This window comes from Eucalyptus grandis, chromosome 3 (genome assembly GCF_016545825.1).
Source record: "Eucalyptus grandis isolate ANBG69807.140 chromosome 3, ASM1654582v1, whole genome shotgun sequence".
NCBI lineage: Eukaryota > Viridiplantae > Streptophyta > Magnoliopsida > Myrtales > Myrtaceae > Eucalyptus > Eucalyptus grandis.
The window spans coordinates 40017054-40035133 of record NC_052614.1 but is presented as its reverse complement, the minus strand read 5'-3'; the positions used below and the strand labels follow the sequence as shown (position 1 = coordinate 40035133).

The 18080-nt window shown below is 41.8% G+C and overlaps 3 protein-coding genes across 3 annotated transcripts; all 3 read left to right on the top strand.

The window, feature by feature from the left end:
- Positions 1–5060: 5060 nt before the first annotated feature.
- Positions 5061–8086, top strand: LOC104415271 (polygalacturonase At1g48100). Its single transcript, XM_010026539.3, has 6 exons — positions 5061–5938; positions 6274–6441; positions 6587–6631; positions 6731–6938; positions 7030–7111; positions 7270–8086. The coding sequence occupies exons 1-6, from the start codon at positions 5510–5512 to the stop codon at positions 7769–7771; spliced, it is 1434 nt and encodes a 477-aa protein (XP_010024841.1). The 5' UTR covers positions 5061–5509; the 3' UTR covers positions 7772–8086.
- Positions 8087–8408: 322 nt separating this feature from the next.
- Positions 8409–12714, top strand: LOC104415272 (polygalacturonase At1g48100-like). The gene is made up of 7 exons (XM_010026540.3): positions 8409–9441; positions 9679–10146; positions 10464–10631; positions 10774–10818; positions 10918–11125; positions 11221–11302; positions 11879–12714. Exons 1-7 carry the CDS (start codon positions 9292–9294, stop codon positions 12339–12341), a joined length of 1584 nt encoding a protein of 527 aa, XP_010024842.2. The 5' UTR covers positions 8409–9291; the 3' UTR covers positions 12342–12714.
- Positions 12715–14946: 2232 nt separating this feature from the next.
- LOC104415273 lies at positions 14947–17480 on the top strand. Its single transcript, XM_010026541.3, has 5 exons — positions 14947–15073; positions 15340–15412; positions 15604–15648; positions 16689–16786; positions 17120–17480. Exons 2-5 carry the CDS (start codon positions 15359–15361, stop codon positions 17196–17198), a joined length of 276 nt encoding a protein of 91 aa, XP_010024843.1. The 5' UTR covers positions 14947–15073; positions 15340–15358; the 3' UTR covers positions 17199–17480.
- The last annotated feature ends 600 nt before the right edge of the window (positions 17481–18080 follow it).

Below are 18080 nucleotides of genomic sequence, written 5' to 3'. Positions count from 1 at the left end.
CTCATATTGTGTGTGCGAGAGAGAGATAGAGTGACAAACCTCCATGTAATGTTCCGTGTTATCTTCCATATTAATTACCGAAATTGTATATCTATGGATGGACAAATAACATTTCAGACCATAATAAATCATTGCCTAAAATTATGTTCAATCAAGTGCACTCGAATTTTCGCATTTTCCAGCATTGTAATTCGACATGTTAGTTCACTACATTATTAGTAGGATGAGTCCGTTTAACGATAATTTTTTGCCTACAAGCCAATAATAGCTTATGCACAATAGTTTTTTAATTATTTGATTTTGCCATTAAATACTGTTTCCTTTTGAGCAACTTGGAGATTTATAAATGTTTCTTAAAAAAAAGCAAGTTAAATGAAATATAATCTAATCTAAATGATTATTAAAATATGCTCAGAAAGATCCGAAAGAGCCTCCCACCAGATCCATAAACAAAAAGTTGGTTATAGACCACGCTCATTGAGCTTAAAAGTAGAGAGCCAAATCATGAACTCAACACAATGTAAGGTGGAACTCCTCGTCATAGGGCGCTATTTTGCCTTTGCAATACTGTGAAATGTGATCCTAATACAATGGCGGTCTACAGAAGTGATGTCCTAAATGTTTTGCTTTAGTATACATCGATCTTAGGTTACAATGTCTATATTAAAATTGACAACTGTTACGACCATTCCGTGTGCAATAGAGTAGTGACACAACCCGATTGCTCCTATTGCATCCTCAAAGCTGAAAATCATATGACCTACATATGCGGGAAAAGCTGGGGTGCTCAAATTCAACTTAGAGATTGCAGGATAAGATTTGAAGGTCACCCATTTCAAGAGTAAATTGTACGCTTCGTCCTTGTCTTGATAATAAACCCTAACTATAAAGCACATCTGCACATATGCTAGGTTGTACTCTATGTCGTATACTATGTTCAATTTGCAAGTGGACAATGGTGACATCTTATTGTATAATCACGTGCTTACGAAAAAGACCTAATAAAATGTCCAAGTTAAATGAATTGCACGAGTCTTGTCATTCATTGGCATGTGAAAACATCAAGTCTAACTATTTGGTTTTTGTAGAAAGGCTCTAGAGAATTTTTCCTCGTCTTTTTTGACGCAACGTTGCTTTCATTTAACACGAAAATGCTGCACATGGGTAGACTTTTAGAAAATACCATATTTGGCTATCGAAGTAGAAGCAATCTAACCCAATTCACACCTATCGCATCGGCGTCTCACACAACCGCCAATCACCCTATACGGAGTCACGATTCATAAAATTTCATCTTTCATATTAATCGATCGCGAATCATCACGTATGGAGCAATCAAGGCTCTCGATTCTCCGCAAATTAAAAAAGGCACCACGTAACACAAAAATCACAGCAGTAAAGCTAAGTTCCACAAGAACAAAATCAAATCTTAAATAATGAACTAACCACTTTAATTAATCCTCAAATTGCCTCTCTTTTTAACGTTGGATGCGTTGTCATCTAATAGTATGCTGTTTGAGGAAACCCCAAATCGTGCGTTTAAGGCTCTTAATCCCACCACCTCTCGATTCGCCACCGTCGCCCGTGACACGCAGAAACTGCCAACCCGTGAATCGCCCCCCCTCCACGTGTCGATCTGGGCTTGGACGTCGACTTGTTGCCTGCATGTGAATCGATTAGTATTTTGGAATTATTGAAGGAGGGGGCGTGTGGGTTTTTTTAGGCTTGGGAAATTTTGCTTGACTCGTATTGGAAAACTCATTGGAAAATCAATAGTCACTCGAGTCACTTATTCGTGCATGTGAATTTTTAGAATTGGAACTCTAGAAAGACCCAAAAAAAGAAGAAAAGGAAAAGAGTTATATTCAAGTACCGAACTTATCCCAATTAATTCGTGCAACTCAAATTTTTAAAATATTTATTGACTAACTACAACTTATATAGATCTTTCAAGTCATAAAATCATATGAAGGTATTCGAAATCAATGATAACACCCGAGTTTCATATTTATTGTGGTTTGGTATGATTAAGTTCATTAGAACAATGTGGATATTTAACACTTCGTATTGTTATATTCATTAAATTGATGTGGCGATAAAAATTAATATAAAAGTTTTGATTAGGTAAATCACTTACCGAAAAGCAATGTCTGCACGCATATCTACGCAACATGGAATATTATGCCTGTGTCCCCCAGCCTTTTGATATGGAAAAGATGTCACTTTACCCTCATCCTCCTTCGAAATAGCTGTTGACAAATCTCAACAAAGTCGATACGCTTTTCAAACGTACCAGGACCTCGATTGATGGGAAGTTTCATGTTACACGGACATATATCAAGAGAAAGCTAAGCCCGACACAACATGGAATCACATGAACTAGCTCAAATCAACTTGGATCCTTGTCAGCTTTCACTAAAACGTACTTTATGACAACATTTTGGCATTTATACAAGAACATCTAGTAATACGAACGCGGGAATCATCACCTTCGGTAGAGGCAGTCTCTATGTTGTCTTAAGTACAAAAATAAACACTTCGAACATAATAATTGTAATAATAGGAATGCTAATTAGTGTCGCTAAACTGCCAAGTTATTAGGTGAGTTTGAGTAGCCTTGGCCAGGTCAGGGAATCCCCACCTAAGATATTTTTAATCCAATCAGCAGGCGCAGACAAAATCCGACGTGTCATGCCTGAACACCACAAGCACAAGCCATCAGACCTCGCATCCGCCACAGAAAAAGCGCACCCTTTACTCTCAATCACAAAACCCTTTTCTTCCCCTTCCCCTTTTCCTATTTTCTTATTTTATTTTATTTTATAATTATTTTTTCTCTTTCTTTTTGGCCAAACTCCAATTAGAACCTGAAAATCCTCTCTGCATTCCCGTCCGTGACAGCGTCCACGTGAAATGGGGGCGTACGTCAACGTTATGCATGCACACACAGACTCCACATCCCTCCCTCTCTTTTCCCAATTCCAATTCCAATTCAAACTCCAATTCCATTCCAAATCCTAATCATCCCCTAAAAGGCAGCTCACAAGATGACTCGAATTTGCATCGAATGACAATCACTGGCATGCCCCTATCGTCTAAGCCGGACCCGAGCATGCAGAAGATTCAAGACGGGCTTCCCAAACGGGCGATGCAAAATGACCGATGCATCCCGTTAAATGTGTCTCGGTCTAGTGACGAAAGGGGTGGATTTGGACGTGTGCTTGGCATCCTTAGCATGCACGATAAGCAAGTCTTAACATTCGTTGATGGAGGCCGACGGGCGGGAATAAGGATGGTTTGGGGAGAGACCCGTGAGTGGTTTAATTCCGTTGTCGGGGACCTTCGACTTCCATGGCCACAAAGGAGGAGGGGAGCTACACAACAATCAAGAGTCACGAGACTCCCTTTTGCCTTTTACATCAAAGCCGCATTCATTAGATCCCCCACCTTCTCCCCCTCCTCTCATCCTCCAAATTCTTTAATTGCTTCCGCACTACTTTCCACCAAGACGATTCTTTCATCTTGTGCTGACGCCACGGGGCGAGCGGCGGTCTCCAGCACGACCGTGGAACTGGTTGGAATGGGCCCGATTGATAGGACACCAAGTCGGTTTTGAGTAGAGCCAGTTTCGGGGTTTTCTGTTTCCAAAAACTTGGAACTGGTTCGGTTTTCTGGCCACGCCCTTAGAACTGCTGGTTTGGTTCAAGAGCTGTCGAATCCAACCTTTACCAAGGGAGAGGAGCCAATTCTTGAAGATTTCATTCTTTTTGTGTATTAAGATCTCTAGAAATCAGTAATTTTAGAATTTTGCTAGCATAACAATCTTTGAGTCACTGTGATAATATGTTGCGAGTTATAAATTCTTGAAGGAGTGGACTCAATGATAATTTCTAATTATTTATTATTCGTTTTTTGTGGTTCAGAACAAGTGGTCAATATCATCACAGTAAATTAAGGATAGTCATATAAGCATATCTCTTAAATTTAATACAAAACTCCTTATATTAATAATTTAATTATTGACTATCAGGCATTCCTTTAATATTAAGGTATCTCTCTTGACCACAAGAGTGAATAGCCTTTTGCCAAAAAGCAATTCACAAGATGCATAACATGTCATGTGGCGTATTGATTGAATAAACCGTTCTTTCATGATTGCTTTGAAGGTGCTGCGTAACATAGGGGGGTCACCAATTTGGCCCGCAAAGATTTTGTTAGGTAGAAACCAAAGTGTGCATAGAAACAATGCATGATTGCTAAAATGCCAATTCTTCATGTTACCATATGAAAAAAGAAAGAAATCTACTCCTAGAGGGTTTTGTGGTGTAATTTAGGGACAGTAACATCCACACCTTTTGATTTGATCAATTAAGTGCATTTACATCTTTGGCAAATCTCTTCCCAAATGGGGGAAGAACACTTATTTGCTAGACATTATGCTAAATCCTCTAGTCAAGACGGTCGAGTCAGGCAACAACATTATCTCGTCCTAAAATTAGCAATAGGATATCACCTAAACTCTTTTTGCTATATCATATCATCCATCATGTGTTAAAAAAGCCGTGAGATCCCCACGAATTTCCTTAAAAAGTTATTGTGATTTCAATTTCTAATTGATTTTATCGATCACGTTATTCGTACAGAGAACCGGGCATTTTGTCCTTCAAGGAAACGAAGGCGGTTTGGCGTCAAAACGGTGCATGGCAGATATTCCCATGTGCTGGAAAGCCTTTCCGTAGTACAAGAAAAGTTCCCCCCAAGAGGAAAAGAGTTTGGTTTTCCCTGCACGGCTATCGAGACAACGAGAGCCTCAAAGCAGATCACAGGCTTGAAACTGTTTGAAGATGCACTTCCCGAATCTCAGCAGAGCAGAAAAACAATTTCAAAATGAGAAACGGGAGAGATCTCTGGACCACAAAACATAGAGCAGAAGAACGGGAAATTGATTACTTTTATCATTACATGAAACCCAAGAAGGAAAGAGCGAGAGAGACATAAAAAATTTAATGAAGCCCTCACCTAAGGACCAAACACACCCCGCCAAAAACTTGCCACAGAAAAACCAGCCTCCAGAAAGGAAAAGAAAAGGGAAGAAAATCCCCTCCAACGGGGTACCAGCACCAACTGCCTTTCCTTAGAGAGGGTGATGCGTGGATCAACCAGAATTTGACACGTGCCGGCGCCGTCCCACGAGACTCCTTGCCTCTCCAGTAACATCTCTGGCTGAGCTGAGTATAAATGCAGAGGCCATGCTGTCAGGCCTCTTCAGCTGAGGCCCCTAATTCATATACCCCCTCTTACTCATTTAGCTGCTTCTCTTTGTCCCTTCCCCTGTTTGTTCGAAGCAGGCACTTTGATCTCTTCTTGTAAGTTTTTGCATCTTCAGGAGGGGCTCAAGAACGCCAGCTCCTAGCATTGAATCCTGAGGCCGAGAGATTCACCGGCACCGAGCGAAGAGCATTTTCACCTGGTCAATTCAGTTTAGTTCCTCTAGAAGAATTCACTTACCATGAAGATAGTTCAGGAAGTGGTGCTCATCTGGATTGTCCTGGCTTTGTTCCTCCAAAATGCCTGCAATGTGGAAGGAAGATATCACTACCACAAGAGCCAGAAAAAGAAGGGCTCAAGTTCAACCTCACCAGTGCCTCCCCCTGAGTCCCAGGACCCTGCCCCTCCATCCCCTGCCTACTCGCCTGTGCCTGCCGTGCCGTCCCCCCCGGGCCCCGACCCATCCAACTCCAGCTCGAGCGGCATCTACGACGTGACCGCCTTCGGAGCAGTTGGGGATGGATCGTCCGACGACACCCCTGCCTTCACGGCGGCCTGGAAGGCGGCTTGCGCGGTGGAGTCAGGTGTTGTCCTCGCTCCCTCGGGCCACACGTTCATGATCACTTCCACGATCTTCTCGGGGCCGTGCAAGCCAGGGCTCGTGTTCCAAGTAAGATTGGCAAAATGTTAACTTCCTCTCCAGTTATATCCTTAAAGATTTCTGATATGACTCCGGCACAATTTCTGTGGCACTTGTTGGAACTCTTCTGGTTTTGGCCAACACTAGTTAAAACCGTTTGGAATGTGACAAATTCGTTCTTTCAAGAATGAATATTAAGTCATTATACAACATAGTAATATCACAAATCACCGGACAACTGACAGCCGGGAAAAAAAAAAAAAAAGTAGCACACTTCCCTTTTCAAAGCTCTTGGCATGTATTCTTAAGCCACATATTATATGAACATTTCTGTTATTAATATGAAGTCTCAAATCTTTGCACAGGTAGACGGGGTCTTGATGCCGCCAAATGGACCGGATTCGTGGCCGAAAGCAGATAGCAAGAATCAATGGCTTGTCTTCTATCGGCTCGATGGCATGACTCTGACCGGGACGGGAACCATCGAAGGCAACGGCGAGCCGTGGTGGGATCTTCCTTGCAAGCCCCACAGGGTAACTGGACTCTACACCATGTCTCATCGTTGTTTCAGCATCTGCATGAGCAAATTTTTCTGCAACCCAACATTTTCACTTTTCAAGTTGGATTGAAAACAAAAACTCGTCTCTAAATCTATTCATTTTGTCATTGGAATTTCAGGGTCCGAGTGGGCAAACAGCATCGGGACCGTGCGACAGCCCCACTGTAAGTAAATTCAACCATGACTCCAATTATTCAGATATATCAAACGCTATCGTCTTTCCTATTTGGAGTGCTGACCAGTATTTATACGGTTCATTTCAGATGATACGATTCTTCATGAGCTCTAATTTGGCAGTCAACGGGTTACGAATCCAGAACAGCCCTCAATTCCACATGAAGTTTGATGGCTGTGAAGGAGTGCAGATCGAAAAGCTGTCGATATCTTCCCCAAAACTTAGCCCCAACACGGATGGTATCCACTTAGGGAACACTAAATCCGTGGGGATATACAACAGCATGATCTCAAATGGTACTTTAATCAAATGAAATATCTCATTTATCCGAAGATTACGCTTGTCCGTTGCTTCTTTTATTGATTCCTCATAATGTGACATTAACAGGTGACGATTGCATCTCCATCGGAACCGGATGTTCAGATATCAACATCGAGGGTGTTACTTGCGGGCCGAGTCACGGGATCAGGTACCCCTTCTTTTTTATCACAATCATTCCCCTCCAAACAAGTAAAATCGTCTGAGGTCTACTAAAGAAATGTGAAGAAGTAAAATTAACTTTAACTTGATTTCTATGATCCTGAGTTAAGCCAAACATAGCTACTCATTCGCGTTATCTGATGACAGCATCGGGAGCTTGGGAGTGCATAACTCGCAGGCGTGCGTCTCGAACATAACGGTCCGAAACGTGATGATCAGGGAGTCCGACAATGGGCTCCGCATCAAGACATGGCAGGGCGGGAGCGGATCGGTCACGGGCATCTCCTTTGAGAACATCCAGATGGAGGACGTGCGCAACTGCATCATCGTGGACCAGTACTACTGCCTCTCCAAGGCCTGTCGGAACGAGACCTCGGCCGTGTATGTGAACGACCTCTCCTACCGCAACATCAAGGGCACCTACAACGTGATCAGCCCGCCGATCCACTTCGCGTGCAGCGACACCGTGCCGTGCACCAACATCACCATGTCGGAGGTTGAGCTGCTGCCACACGAGGGCGAGCTGGTCGACGACCCATTCTGCTGGAACGCTTACGGGGTCCAGGAGACCGTGACCATCCCTCCCATCGACTGCCTGCGAGATGGGATGCCTCAGACCGTGGCAGAGAGCCCTGCTTATAGCTGCTAGGGAAGGACTGATAAGGCAATACAGCACTATGAATTTCACTGGCGACAGATGAAATTTGCCACATTTGTATAGAGGGACATCAGCAACTAATCATCTGGATTTGGCTATTGATTGGATCTTTCCTTTCCCCATTAGGCTCCATCCCCACTAGGGTTGATCCCTTTTTGTGTGATGAGGTGTGGTAGTGTTCCTGGGCCTCTTTCCTTTTGCACCTTTTGAAATTGGGGGGGTTTTTGTCTCTTTTTCCCACATTGTAATATGCTGGATTTCTGCTTTGCTATACATATCTTTATAGAGGTGTGACGATTGATAACATCACCAGATTCAGACCTTTTAATTCCGTTGTCCGTAGTAGCCCCAATTTACCCTGCGTCACATGCCCACGCAACGAATAGAGACCAGGTGTGCATAGAACAATGCATGATTGCTAAAATCATATTCATGTGCCTATTTTTAATAGGGTTAACTTGGAATAAGGACAGAATCATTTTTTCAAAAGATGACCCCAAGTGAATTTTATCTCTAGTAAGTGTCTAAAGTTACTAAATTAGTCTCAGATGATAAGGTTCTTTGTCTGAAGTGACTGAATTTATCTCCTTGCCACATCCATCAAATCTCCACCAACCAAAGTTCCATGCATATTCTTCTCAAGTTTTCATCCCGTTTCTCTCCCTCTCTTTTTGTCTGCTATTGCCGGCTCTTTTTTTCTTCGTTCTTTTCCCTCGCCGCTATCCTCGCTCGGTGGATTCCCTCTGTTTTTCTTTTCTTAACTCGGCTCTGTTTTCTTTCGCTGTCAGGCAACGGCCTTCCATGTGGGATCGCAGTTATAAGCTGGAATTGCACACTGGTCTCGTCGAACTGGGAAAGAAATGAAGGAATTTTGGTGTCTGCGGCGAATCTCTGACAAAATGGGGGAAGAAGGATCTTATGTGCTATGCATCACCAGCAAAGAAAACTATGCCAAATCCTCTGGTCAAGCTATCTTTCTCTGTTTTCTTTTTGTTCACCAGTCACGAACATCCGTCGAGTTGTGCAACACTGTCCTGTCGTTCTAAAATTTGGAAAAAGAAAATCGTCTAGACTCAATTTATCAGATCATATCGTCAACCACAGGTTGGAAAACCATGAGATCTTGACGAATTTCCATGAAGGGTGCAGTGTAGATATCCCCACGTGCCTGAGAAGCCTTTCTGTAGTACAAGAAAATTCCCAAGAAGACAAGAATCTGGTTTCCTTGCAAGCCTTTTGAGAAAACGAGGGCCTCAAATCAGCTCACAGGTTTGGAACCGTTTGAGATGCACTTCTCCAAATCTTATCAGAACAAGAAGCAAGTGCAATAGAGGTGGAAAAAAGCAGAATATTGTGACAAACGGAGAGGTCGTTGGACCACAGTACATAGAATAAAGCAGAGGAAAATGTTATTATGACCAGCATCATTACTCTAATAAAAAGCCAAGACCAAAAGAGAGAGACACGCACTCAAAGTAAGATGATGCCTCCACTCAAGAATATCAGACACAATGCCTAAAATTTGCCACAGAAAAACCAACTTCCAAGAGAAAAAAGCTCTTCCAAAAGACCACCAACACCAACTCCTTTTCCTTAGAGATGGCGATGCTCGGATCAACCAGAACTCGACACCTGTCAGCGTCTCCCCAGGAAGATTTCTGGTGAGTATATATATTCAGAGGCCATGATGCCTCAGAATGGTCCTCTGCCAAGCAACTTCTCTTGAGGCCCCTGATTCATATACTCCCTCTCATTCATTTTGCTGCTTCTCTTTGTCGTCCATTATTTGTTCAAAGCAAGCACTTTGATCTCTTGAAATTTTGCATCTTCAGGAGGGGCTAAAAAAAAATAACCACTCCTAGAATTGAATCCTGAGGATGTGACATTCATTATCACAGAGCAAAGATCATTTTCTTCTGGTCAATTTGATTAAATTCCTCTGGAAATATTCACTTACCATGGAGAAAGTTCAAGAATTGGTGCTCATTTGGATTTTCCTGGCTTTGTTCCTCCAAAACGCCAGCAATGTGGAAGGAAGACATCACTGCCACAAGGGCCATAAGAAGAATCCTCACAAGGGCTCGAGTTCAAACCCACAAATGCCTCCCCCTCCATCCCCCACCTACTTGCCTGTGCCGACCGTGCCTAGCCCTGAGCCGTGCCACTCCAGCTCCAGCGGCATCTTTGACGTGACCACATTCGGGGCAGTTGGAAATGGGTTGGCTGATGACACCCCCGCCTTCAAGGCAGCCTGGAAGGCAGCATGCGCAGTGGAGTCGGGTGTCGTCCTTGCTCCCTCAGGCTACACATTCGCAATCACTTCCACGAACTTCTCGGGCCCATGCAAACCGGGGCTCGTGTTCCAAGTAAGGATTGGCTTCGTCTCCATTTATACCCGCAAAGATCGCTACTATGACTCCAGTAAATTTTCCTGAAGCACTCGTTAGTACTCTTCCTTTTTTGAACCAACACTTGTTAAGCCATTTGGAACGTGACAAATTTATTCTGTCGAGAATGAATGCAAGTCATTGTACAGCATAGTGATTTCACAAATTATTAGATAACTTACAGCCAGAAAAAAGTATCACACTTTTCCCTTTTCAAAGTTCTTGGCATGTTTCTTTAAGACGCACATTTTATGAACATTTCCGTTGCTAATGTAAGCTTTCAAATGTCTAAACAGGTAGATGGGGTCTTGCTGCAGCCAAATGGACCGGATCGTTGGCCGAAAGCAGATAGCAAGAAGCAATGGCTCAGGTTCTACCAGCTCAACAACATGACTCTGACGGGGAAGGGAACTATTGAAGGCAACGGCGAGCCGTGGTGGGATCTTCCTTGCAAGCCCCACAGGGTGATTGAACTCAACATGTCAAATTATTGTATCAGCATCTGTATAACCAAACTTTTCTGCAACCCAATATTTTCACCTTTCAAGTCGGGTAAAAGCAAAAACTTGTCTCTAAATCTATACATTCTTGTGATCGAAATTTCAGGGTCCAAATGGGACAACGTTGCCAGGACCGTGCGACAGCCCTGTTGTAAGTAAACTAATCCATGACTCCAACTATTCAGATGCAGCAATACTATTGTCTTTTCTATTTAGAGTGCTGACCAGCATTTATATGGTTCATTTTCAGATGATAGTATTCTTCATGAGCGCAAATTTGGCAGTCAACAGATTACGAATCCAGAACAGCCCTCAATTCCACATGAAGTTCGACGTCTGCCTAGGAGTGTTGGTCGAAAAGCTGTCCATATATTCCCCAAAACTTAGCCCCAACACAGACGGCATCCACATAGGGTACACAAGATCTGTGGGGATATACAACAGCATGATCTCAAATGGTACTCAAATCAAATGTAACTGTCTCGTTTTATCTCAAGATTACACTTGTCCATTGCTTCATTTATCGGCTCCTTGCGGTGGATGATATAAACAGGTGATGATTGCATCTCCATCGGAACTGGATCTTCGAATGTCCACATCGAGGGTGTTACTTGCGGGCCGAGTCACGGGATCAGGTACCCTTTCTTTTACTCCCCTCCAAACAAGCTAGATCATCTGATGTCTACCAACTAAATGTGAAGAAAAATAGCTTGCTTTAAGAACCGGACCTGATTTTCACAGCAAAGGAACTAGTACGTGTCTTCCTTAACAACTAACAAGCAACGAGTCATATCAGGAAGAAGGTTTAAGATTAGGAACTTTAGATTGAGAGCTTCACAAGTAACTTTAACTTGATTGGGTTCTTTTTGCTTGCAACCCCACAATGCCCTATTTTTTCTCTGGGAGACACAGATAAAAGTAGCTTGACACAGGTAAAAGTAGCTTTCTTTTGTAACAATCACTTTGCGTGGATGATATAAATAATTAGGACATTGAACAAGGAAGATGGATAGCTTTTTATAGGAGCTTCTTGGAAACACTCTAGCTTTACACTTCTTAAGGCCGGCTTTACACTTCTTAAGGCTACAATCATAGAAAGGACAACAAGAAATGTAGAAAAAAGAACTGGAGACATGCTCCTAAATTAACAAATTCTCCACGATACCAAGCTAAGCCGAACTGAGTTACTCATTCGCGTTATTTGGCGACAGCATCGGGAGCTTGGGAGCGAATAACTCGCAGGCGTGGGTCTCGAATATAACAGTCCGCAACGCGGTGATCAGGGATTCCGACAATGGGCTCCGCATCAAGACGTGGCAGGGGGGGAGCGGGTCGGTCACGGACATCTCCTACGAGAACATCCGGATGCAGAACGTCCTCAACTCCATCATCGTGGACCAGTACTACTGCAGCAACAAGGTTTGCCGGAACCAGAGCTCGGCCGTGTATGTGTCCGGCCTCTCCTACCGCAACATCAAGGGCACCTACAACATGATCAAACCACCAATCCGCTTCGCGTGCAGCGACGCAGTGGGGTGTACCAACATCAGAATATCGGAGGTCGAGCTGCTGCCTCACGTGGGCGACCTCGTCGATGAGCCGTACTGCTGGAACGCCTTCGGCGTCCAGGAGACCCCGACCATCCCTCCCGTTGCTTGCCTACAAAATTGGTAGCCTCAGGCTGTGGCAGGGAGCTCTGCTTATGGTCGCTAGGGAAGGACAAACAAGACATCATAGCATTATAAATTTCACTAGTGACATAAGAAAATTGCCACATTTGTATAGAGGCACATCAGGAGCCAATTATCTGCATTTGGGTCTTGATTAGATCTTGCCTTTTCCCCATCAGGCTCCATCCCTACTGGGGCTTATCCCTAATCGTGTGGTGAAGTGTGTTAGTATTACTGGGTCTCTTTCCTTTTGCACCTTTTGACTGGGGGTTTCTGTCTTTTTCTCCTCCATTGTATTATGTTGGATTTCTACTTTATCATACATATTTTTATAATGTTGTGACAATTCATACCATCACCAGATTTGGACCATTGAATTCCGTTGTCCATAGTTGATGCAAGCCAAGGGTAGGCTTTCTCAAACAATAGGATCAGGAGAGTGACTCGCGCACGGGAAACAAGACGAACAGAAATTTCAGCACTGCGCAAGCTTAGGAGAATAGTCGTATCTTTGTTGATACAGATCAAATCGACCTGATTCCAAAGCCAAATGAACAAAGACGGATCTACAATTTATATGTTTTGGATTTTCTGAAATAAGCATTGTAGGATGGTCGAAATTGGGTTGGAAAAAAACAAACAGAATAGGAAAAGATAGAAACTCCATTGGTTGCTCTTCTAGGCCTCCAAGGAAGTTGAGGGGGCACCGATTCTTCTAGATCGATGATTGCAACTCTTCAAGGATGCAATTTCAAAAGCTCCGACTATTTAAGAACGGAAGTGAAAATTCTTCTAGGTTTTCAAAGGAATGAACTCTACAACGTTCACCATACTTGCTTCAAAGCAAAGTTTTTTTTTTTTTTTTTTCATTCATCAAAAGTTGTTCGTCTTCTACAAGAAATTGGGCTTATATCATTAAAGAAATAAAGACGGAGCATTGAAACTAGGAGAAATAAAGATAGAACATTAAAACTAAGAGAAATAAAGACATAACATTAAAATTAGCAGAAATAGTAAAAGCATAACGTCTTCATGGCAAGGTGTCTTTCCAACTTCCGGGATGGACTCAAGATGTCGATACGGCTTCTCGGTTTCGTCGAGCTTGAATGCGGGCTGATCTTCTTGGTCGAGAGTTGGTCTTCAATGCGGGCTGCATCAATAGTAACCCATTTACACTGTGGTGTTGCATTCCCAGGCAACGTGAGGTAGCAAGCAAAGGCCACCAAAATGGATCTGCAACTCTCAACCAAGAACTTATGCACGAAAGCTGGCTTTTTAGCTAGTGACTCCAATGTTCATTTTTTTTTTCCGAGATCCACATGATATAATGGTCATGTCAAAAGTAGATTTCAATCACACAAAAAGATTAGTAGCCGTGCCCACCATGTATAAACCACGATGGTGATACTTGTCGCTAACTAAATCGAAATTAAGTTTTTGCAAATTCCCTACCTCCCACTAGGAATCGATTATTGTCGATTGAACTAAGAGGTAACCAAATTTAGGTATGCTAGAGTTGACTTTGCATTGAACTCAGAGTCGCAAGCGCACATCCGAGACTTCTAGGTGCCTTATTCTCCACATATATTTATTCACACACATCTAATCACCCAAGCAAAAAATGATCAGGTAAATGACCTATAAAGCACTGACACTTTCCAAGAGTTTTCGTGTCGTGTCGACACTTCGATACGTGCCTAATACTCTCGAACACTAAGTCAACACGTGTCGGAAAATCCCACACTTTGTCAACTTTCTCGACACTTTTCGACACTTGAGTTGGAATTCTAATATACGAGTTTCCAACATGTAATTCCGATATCAAGATCAATTTTAAAAATTCAATAAATGAGAGGTTAAAATATATATGTCAAAAAATAAAACACAATAATAAAAATAATAAATGGAGAAAGAATAAAAACCTAGTATTCTCTTCTCTCTTGATTCCCACTTCCTGTGATACATAATTCACTCATTAAGTTTTTTTTTCCTCTTTCCAACATATCTAACATGTGAGTTCAAAATATGAATCATTTGTTTTTTCTCCAAGTTTTATGAATTATTGAAATAGATTTGAATTTGTCAAATTGAAACAATGAATGATATTAATAAATGGCAGAATAATGTTTTTAGTATATATTTATTCTATTATTTATTTATTTATTTATGAATTTGATTCAAATTAATTTGATTGAAATAATTATAAAAATGATAATTATATAAAAATATATATTTAATATACAACGTATCCCAACGTGTTGGAATTCTCTGTTTGTTGAAAAACGACGTGTCCGCGTGTCGTGTTGTGTTGTGTCGCGTGTCAGTGTCAGTGTCAATGTTGCTTAGCTGATGACTCGAGCAAGCCGGCCCTCATTGCTGCTTGGGCTAGGGGTGACGCTGCCTAAAACATCCCGAATTTCTCAAAAGGAATCTAAACTCGACATGGCACGATACGACTCAACTCGATATCGATACCTTTCTCGTCCATTTTCAGTGAAATGTACTTCGTAAACACATGTTTTTGTTATCAAACGCGACGATCCGAATGTAACACTGAAGACATGAGTTGTCCGCCCGATCTAGGCTTTTATGCAGCAGTCTCGGGCCGACATGGCCAGGCCCGTTTGCACCGCATGAGCGCACCGCATCACCAGCTTGATACGAACTCTCTCAGTTCAGGGTCTTCCTGGTTTTCCTCGTCCAAAATCCCTGTTCCTGCTACTGCTGCTTAACCAGGTACCCTCTTCCTCCTCCTCCTTCCTTCCTTCTTGTTCATCGATATATGGCTATTGAAATATGCTAGCTTGAGCCTTGATTACGATACCATGAAGTTGATGCACGCCCGGTTCTGGAAAAAACCCTGTGATCTTTCCGAAAGTTTTGATTCTGCCCACTCCCCTTTGGATTCTTGCGCAAAAGATTGTTGATTGCGATTTTGGGTTTCGTTCCCTTCTTCTGTTTCCCTTGTAATCTTTGGAAGCTGTGGTTTTCGTTTGCATCAGGTGGAGAGAGAGAATCGAGATGCCGTCTCTGCAGACAGCTTTGCCTCCGGAACTCGCGGACAGTGTCATAAGGGTCGGTGTGTTTTTCTCTTTCGTGTATTTCTCATTTGCTATTGTTAAGAAATTACATCATTCGAGGTTGGTTTCCTTTCATTTATTCCAATTCTACTATGCCTTTTTTTTTTTTTTTTTTTTTTTTTTTTTTGGGGGGGGAGTAATTGCTTGTATTTGTTGTTTCATTGTTCGCCCTATTGGTCGTTGCAGCTTTATCGCGAGTGCCTTCGAAGAGCGAAATACATAGGGCATCAGGTACACCTCCTTTCTTCATTAGACTTTTTTGTTATATAGCTTTTAGCTAATATATGCTGAAGTGAATGGCCTGTTGGCTTAGCGTTTCCATTTTGAAATTGGATTCTTTGAAATCGAGTGAATTGATGAATTATTGTGTAAGAAATGATGGTAGCTTTAATTTTGTTACGCTCTTATGGTACATTGCTTAAAACTTATTGGATGGCTTTTGTTTGAATGATAATGTGTTTAAGAGGGACATTGTCTTTGTATTTCCATTTTATATGCTTGCAGTATTCGAATAAGTTGAAGTTATTTTTTTACAAGCGAATTCTACCATGAATTGGAATTACCCTGTTTGACTAAAAATTTGCCTCCCTCTGAAGTTAATCTGATTAGGTGCAGTAGGCAGGCTAAAGTTTTTTATGGCCATATATAGTGGCAGCAAACAGATGTCTTGGCAAATTTGAGCTTATATGTGTAATTTGGCATGTTGGACCAGATGCTTCCCCCAGACCGTACAAGTTACAGCTGCAATATAAGTAGCAGAAATTCATTTTTTTTACATACTATGGTCTCAACTCCTTCAATGTCTTTATTTGAGTTGGAAGGACTGTACTTTCTCATTGAACATATTCCTCTTGATGGACACCATTTACTCTCGAGTAATTTTAATGCAATCTGATATTCTAAATTGACTTGGAGAAGACTTTCCCATAAGATGGAATTTACCCAAAAAAAAAGAATGGCAATGTGGCGTTGCTGCATAAACAGTGGTCAAGCTTTTAGTTGAGTCTTTCTGACCTAAATGGCAAGATCATGATATGGAAGTTGGAAAATTTCAATCGTCTTGCACATTTGTGTCTTAATTTTGTCATTGGTTCGTTAAATTTAAGGTTTCTGAACTAATGATGTTTAATTGAAATGTCTGCTGAAATTTGAAAGCAGTTTAAGCGGGAAGTAATGTATATAATTTGAGCCCACTTCTTCCATGTATATACTTTTCATATTTCGTGCAGCTGAGGAACTGACTTTTTTTCTCTTCACTTACATTTGTGCAGCAACACAATACTCAGCTTCTTGTCAACTTGGTGAGGCAGCAATTTAGAAGGAACATGCATGAGACAGATCCTGAGAAAATCCAGAAACTAAAGGATGAGTGAGTTTGACAATGCCTATTTGGTAGCATTAACAGTCTTGTTTTGGTTTTTCTTCTTTCAAAGAAAAGGAAATTGTTTAGGATTTATGTGGAAAGGATTCGACTGTTATATGATGAAATTCTTTATGCATGTTATCTCCATAATGTTGTGGAGACCTGGATTAGGCCATATGAACTTTGTTAGATTCTATTTTATTTGGTGGGATCCAGCGTCAGACTGCAGAAGAATTTGCAGATGAACAAAACGTAAAACTTTTTGTTATCTTGACTGAAGAAGCGTTTCCGAGGTTCTGATTAATCTTTCTTTTTTTTTCTTTTCTTTTTAATTTTCAGTGCGGCGAGGGGGCTGATAAACCATATACTGTATGAATCAGAGAAGATGACGGGTCGCAAATTCAGCAAAGGCTCGTAATGTCATAGTTTATCATATGTTTCAAAGGATATGTTAAAGAGGTTTTGACTGTCTATGAAGTAAATTTTGCTTCATTAGCCAGAAGACACCTCTTCTTGTATTCCCCATTGTTGCATTGGATGGTGATGGTAACATAAAACTGCAAGCAATTTGCACTGCAGAAACGGACATGGGTCAGTGGGTTGCTTTTGGAGGTCTACCAATGGATATGGTCACAATATGTGATAATGTCACAACTTGGAAAGGAAATGCATTTGACTGCAGGATCGATTTTCACGGCAATGAGCAATTTATGGTTGTTTCCAGCCCCGGAAAAAAAAGAAAAAGAAAAGTGTGATATTGTAGTTGTTGCTTATATCTGAAGAACCGGCTTATGATGAAAGTAATAGTCTTGCTAGGGAAGTGGAGTGTTTGAGTAATAGTCTTGCTAGGGAAGTGGAGTGTTTGTTGAACAAAGTTCGAAAAAGCTGGAAGTTCATGCACCCTTTCACTTTCCAGGCTAATTCAGTCTATTATCAGTTATTTCTTCTGCTAGATTGAGTGAAATTGTGTGGCCGACCAAAAGGAGTTGCTTAGATTCAACTTCTGCAAAGGGAGTACTTTTTTCACTTCACCAGTGACACTGCAGTACAAAGTGATTAAGATTCTGCATGCCAATCTAGATGAGTGACCCCATTAAGATGCTACATAGATCAAGTGACATGGACCCCTTGTGTTGCTTCGTATAGACGGAGGGTGCATGGGAAGAAACATGGCCACTACTTTTTACTTTCATTCACTATGATATCTATGATTCAAACTCCAAATCATTCCCTCTTGGTCCTCTCACTGCAATGAAGACTTTCTTGTTAGCCTCGGATGGTGGAACTTCTGGATCAACGG

What these genes read in the sequence shown, in the direction of transcription:
- LOC104415271 (XM_010026539.3), top strand. Translation starts at nt 5,510, where the DNA reads ATGAAGATAGTTCAGGAAGTGGTGCTCATCTGGATTGTCCTGGCTTTG. An exon ending in GACCGTGCGACAGCCCCACT is followed by an intron (nt 6,632 to 6,730) that starts GTAAGTAAATTC and finishes GGTTCATTTCAG; the next exon opens with ATGATACGATTCTTCATGAG. An exon ending in GGGCCGAGTCACGGGATCAG is followed by an intron (nt 7,112 to 7,269) that starts GTACCCCTTCTT and finishes ATCTGATGACAG; the next exon opens with CATCGGGAGCTTGGGAGTGC.
- LOC104415272 (XM_010026540.3), top strand. Translation starts at nt 9,292, where the DNA reads ATGCCTAAAATTTGCCACAGAAAAACCAACTTCCAAGAGAAAAAAGCT. An exon ending in TCTCCCCAGGAAGATTTCTG is followed by an intron (nt 9,442 to 9,678) that starts GTGAGTATATAT and finishes TCATTATCACAG; the next exon opens with AGCAAAGATCATTTTCTTCT. An exon ending in GGGCCGAGTCACGGGATCAG is followed by an intron (nt 11,303 to 11,878) that starts GTACCCTTTCTT and finishes ATTTGGCGACAG; the next exon opens with CATCGGGAGCTTGGGAGCGA.
- LOC104415273 (XM_010026541.3), top strand. Translation starts at nt 15,359, where the DNA reads ATGCCGTCTCTGCAGACAGCTTTGCCTCCGGAACTCGCGGACAGTGTC. An exon ending in CGAAATACATAGGGCATCAG is followed by an intron (nt 15,649 to 16,688) that starts GTACACCTCCTT and finishes ACATTTGTGCAG; the next exon opens with CAACACAATACTCAGCTTCT. An exon ending in ATCCAGAAACTAAAGGATGA is followed by an intron (nt 16,787 to 17,119) that starts GTGAGTTTGACA and finishes TTTAATTTTCAG; the next exon opens with TGCGGCGAGGGGGCTGATAA.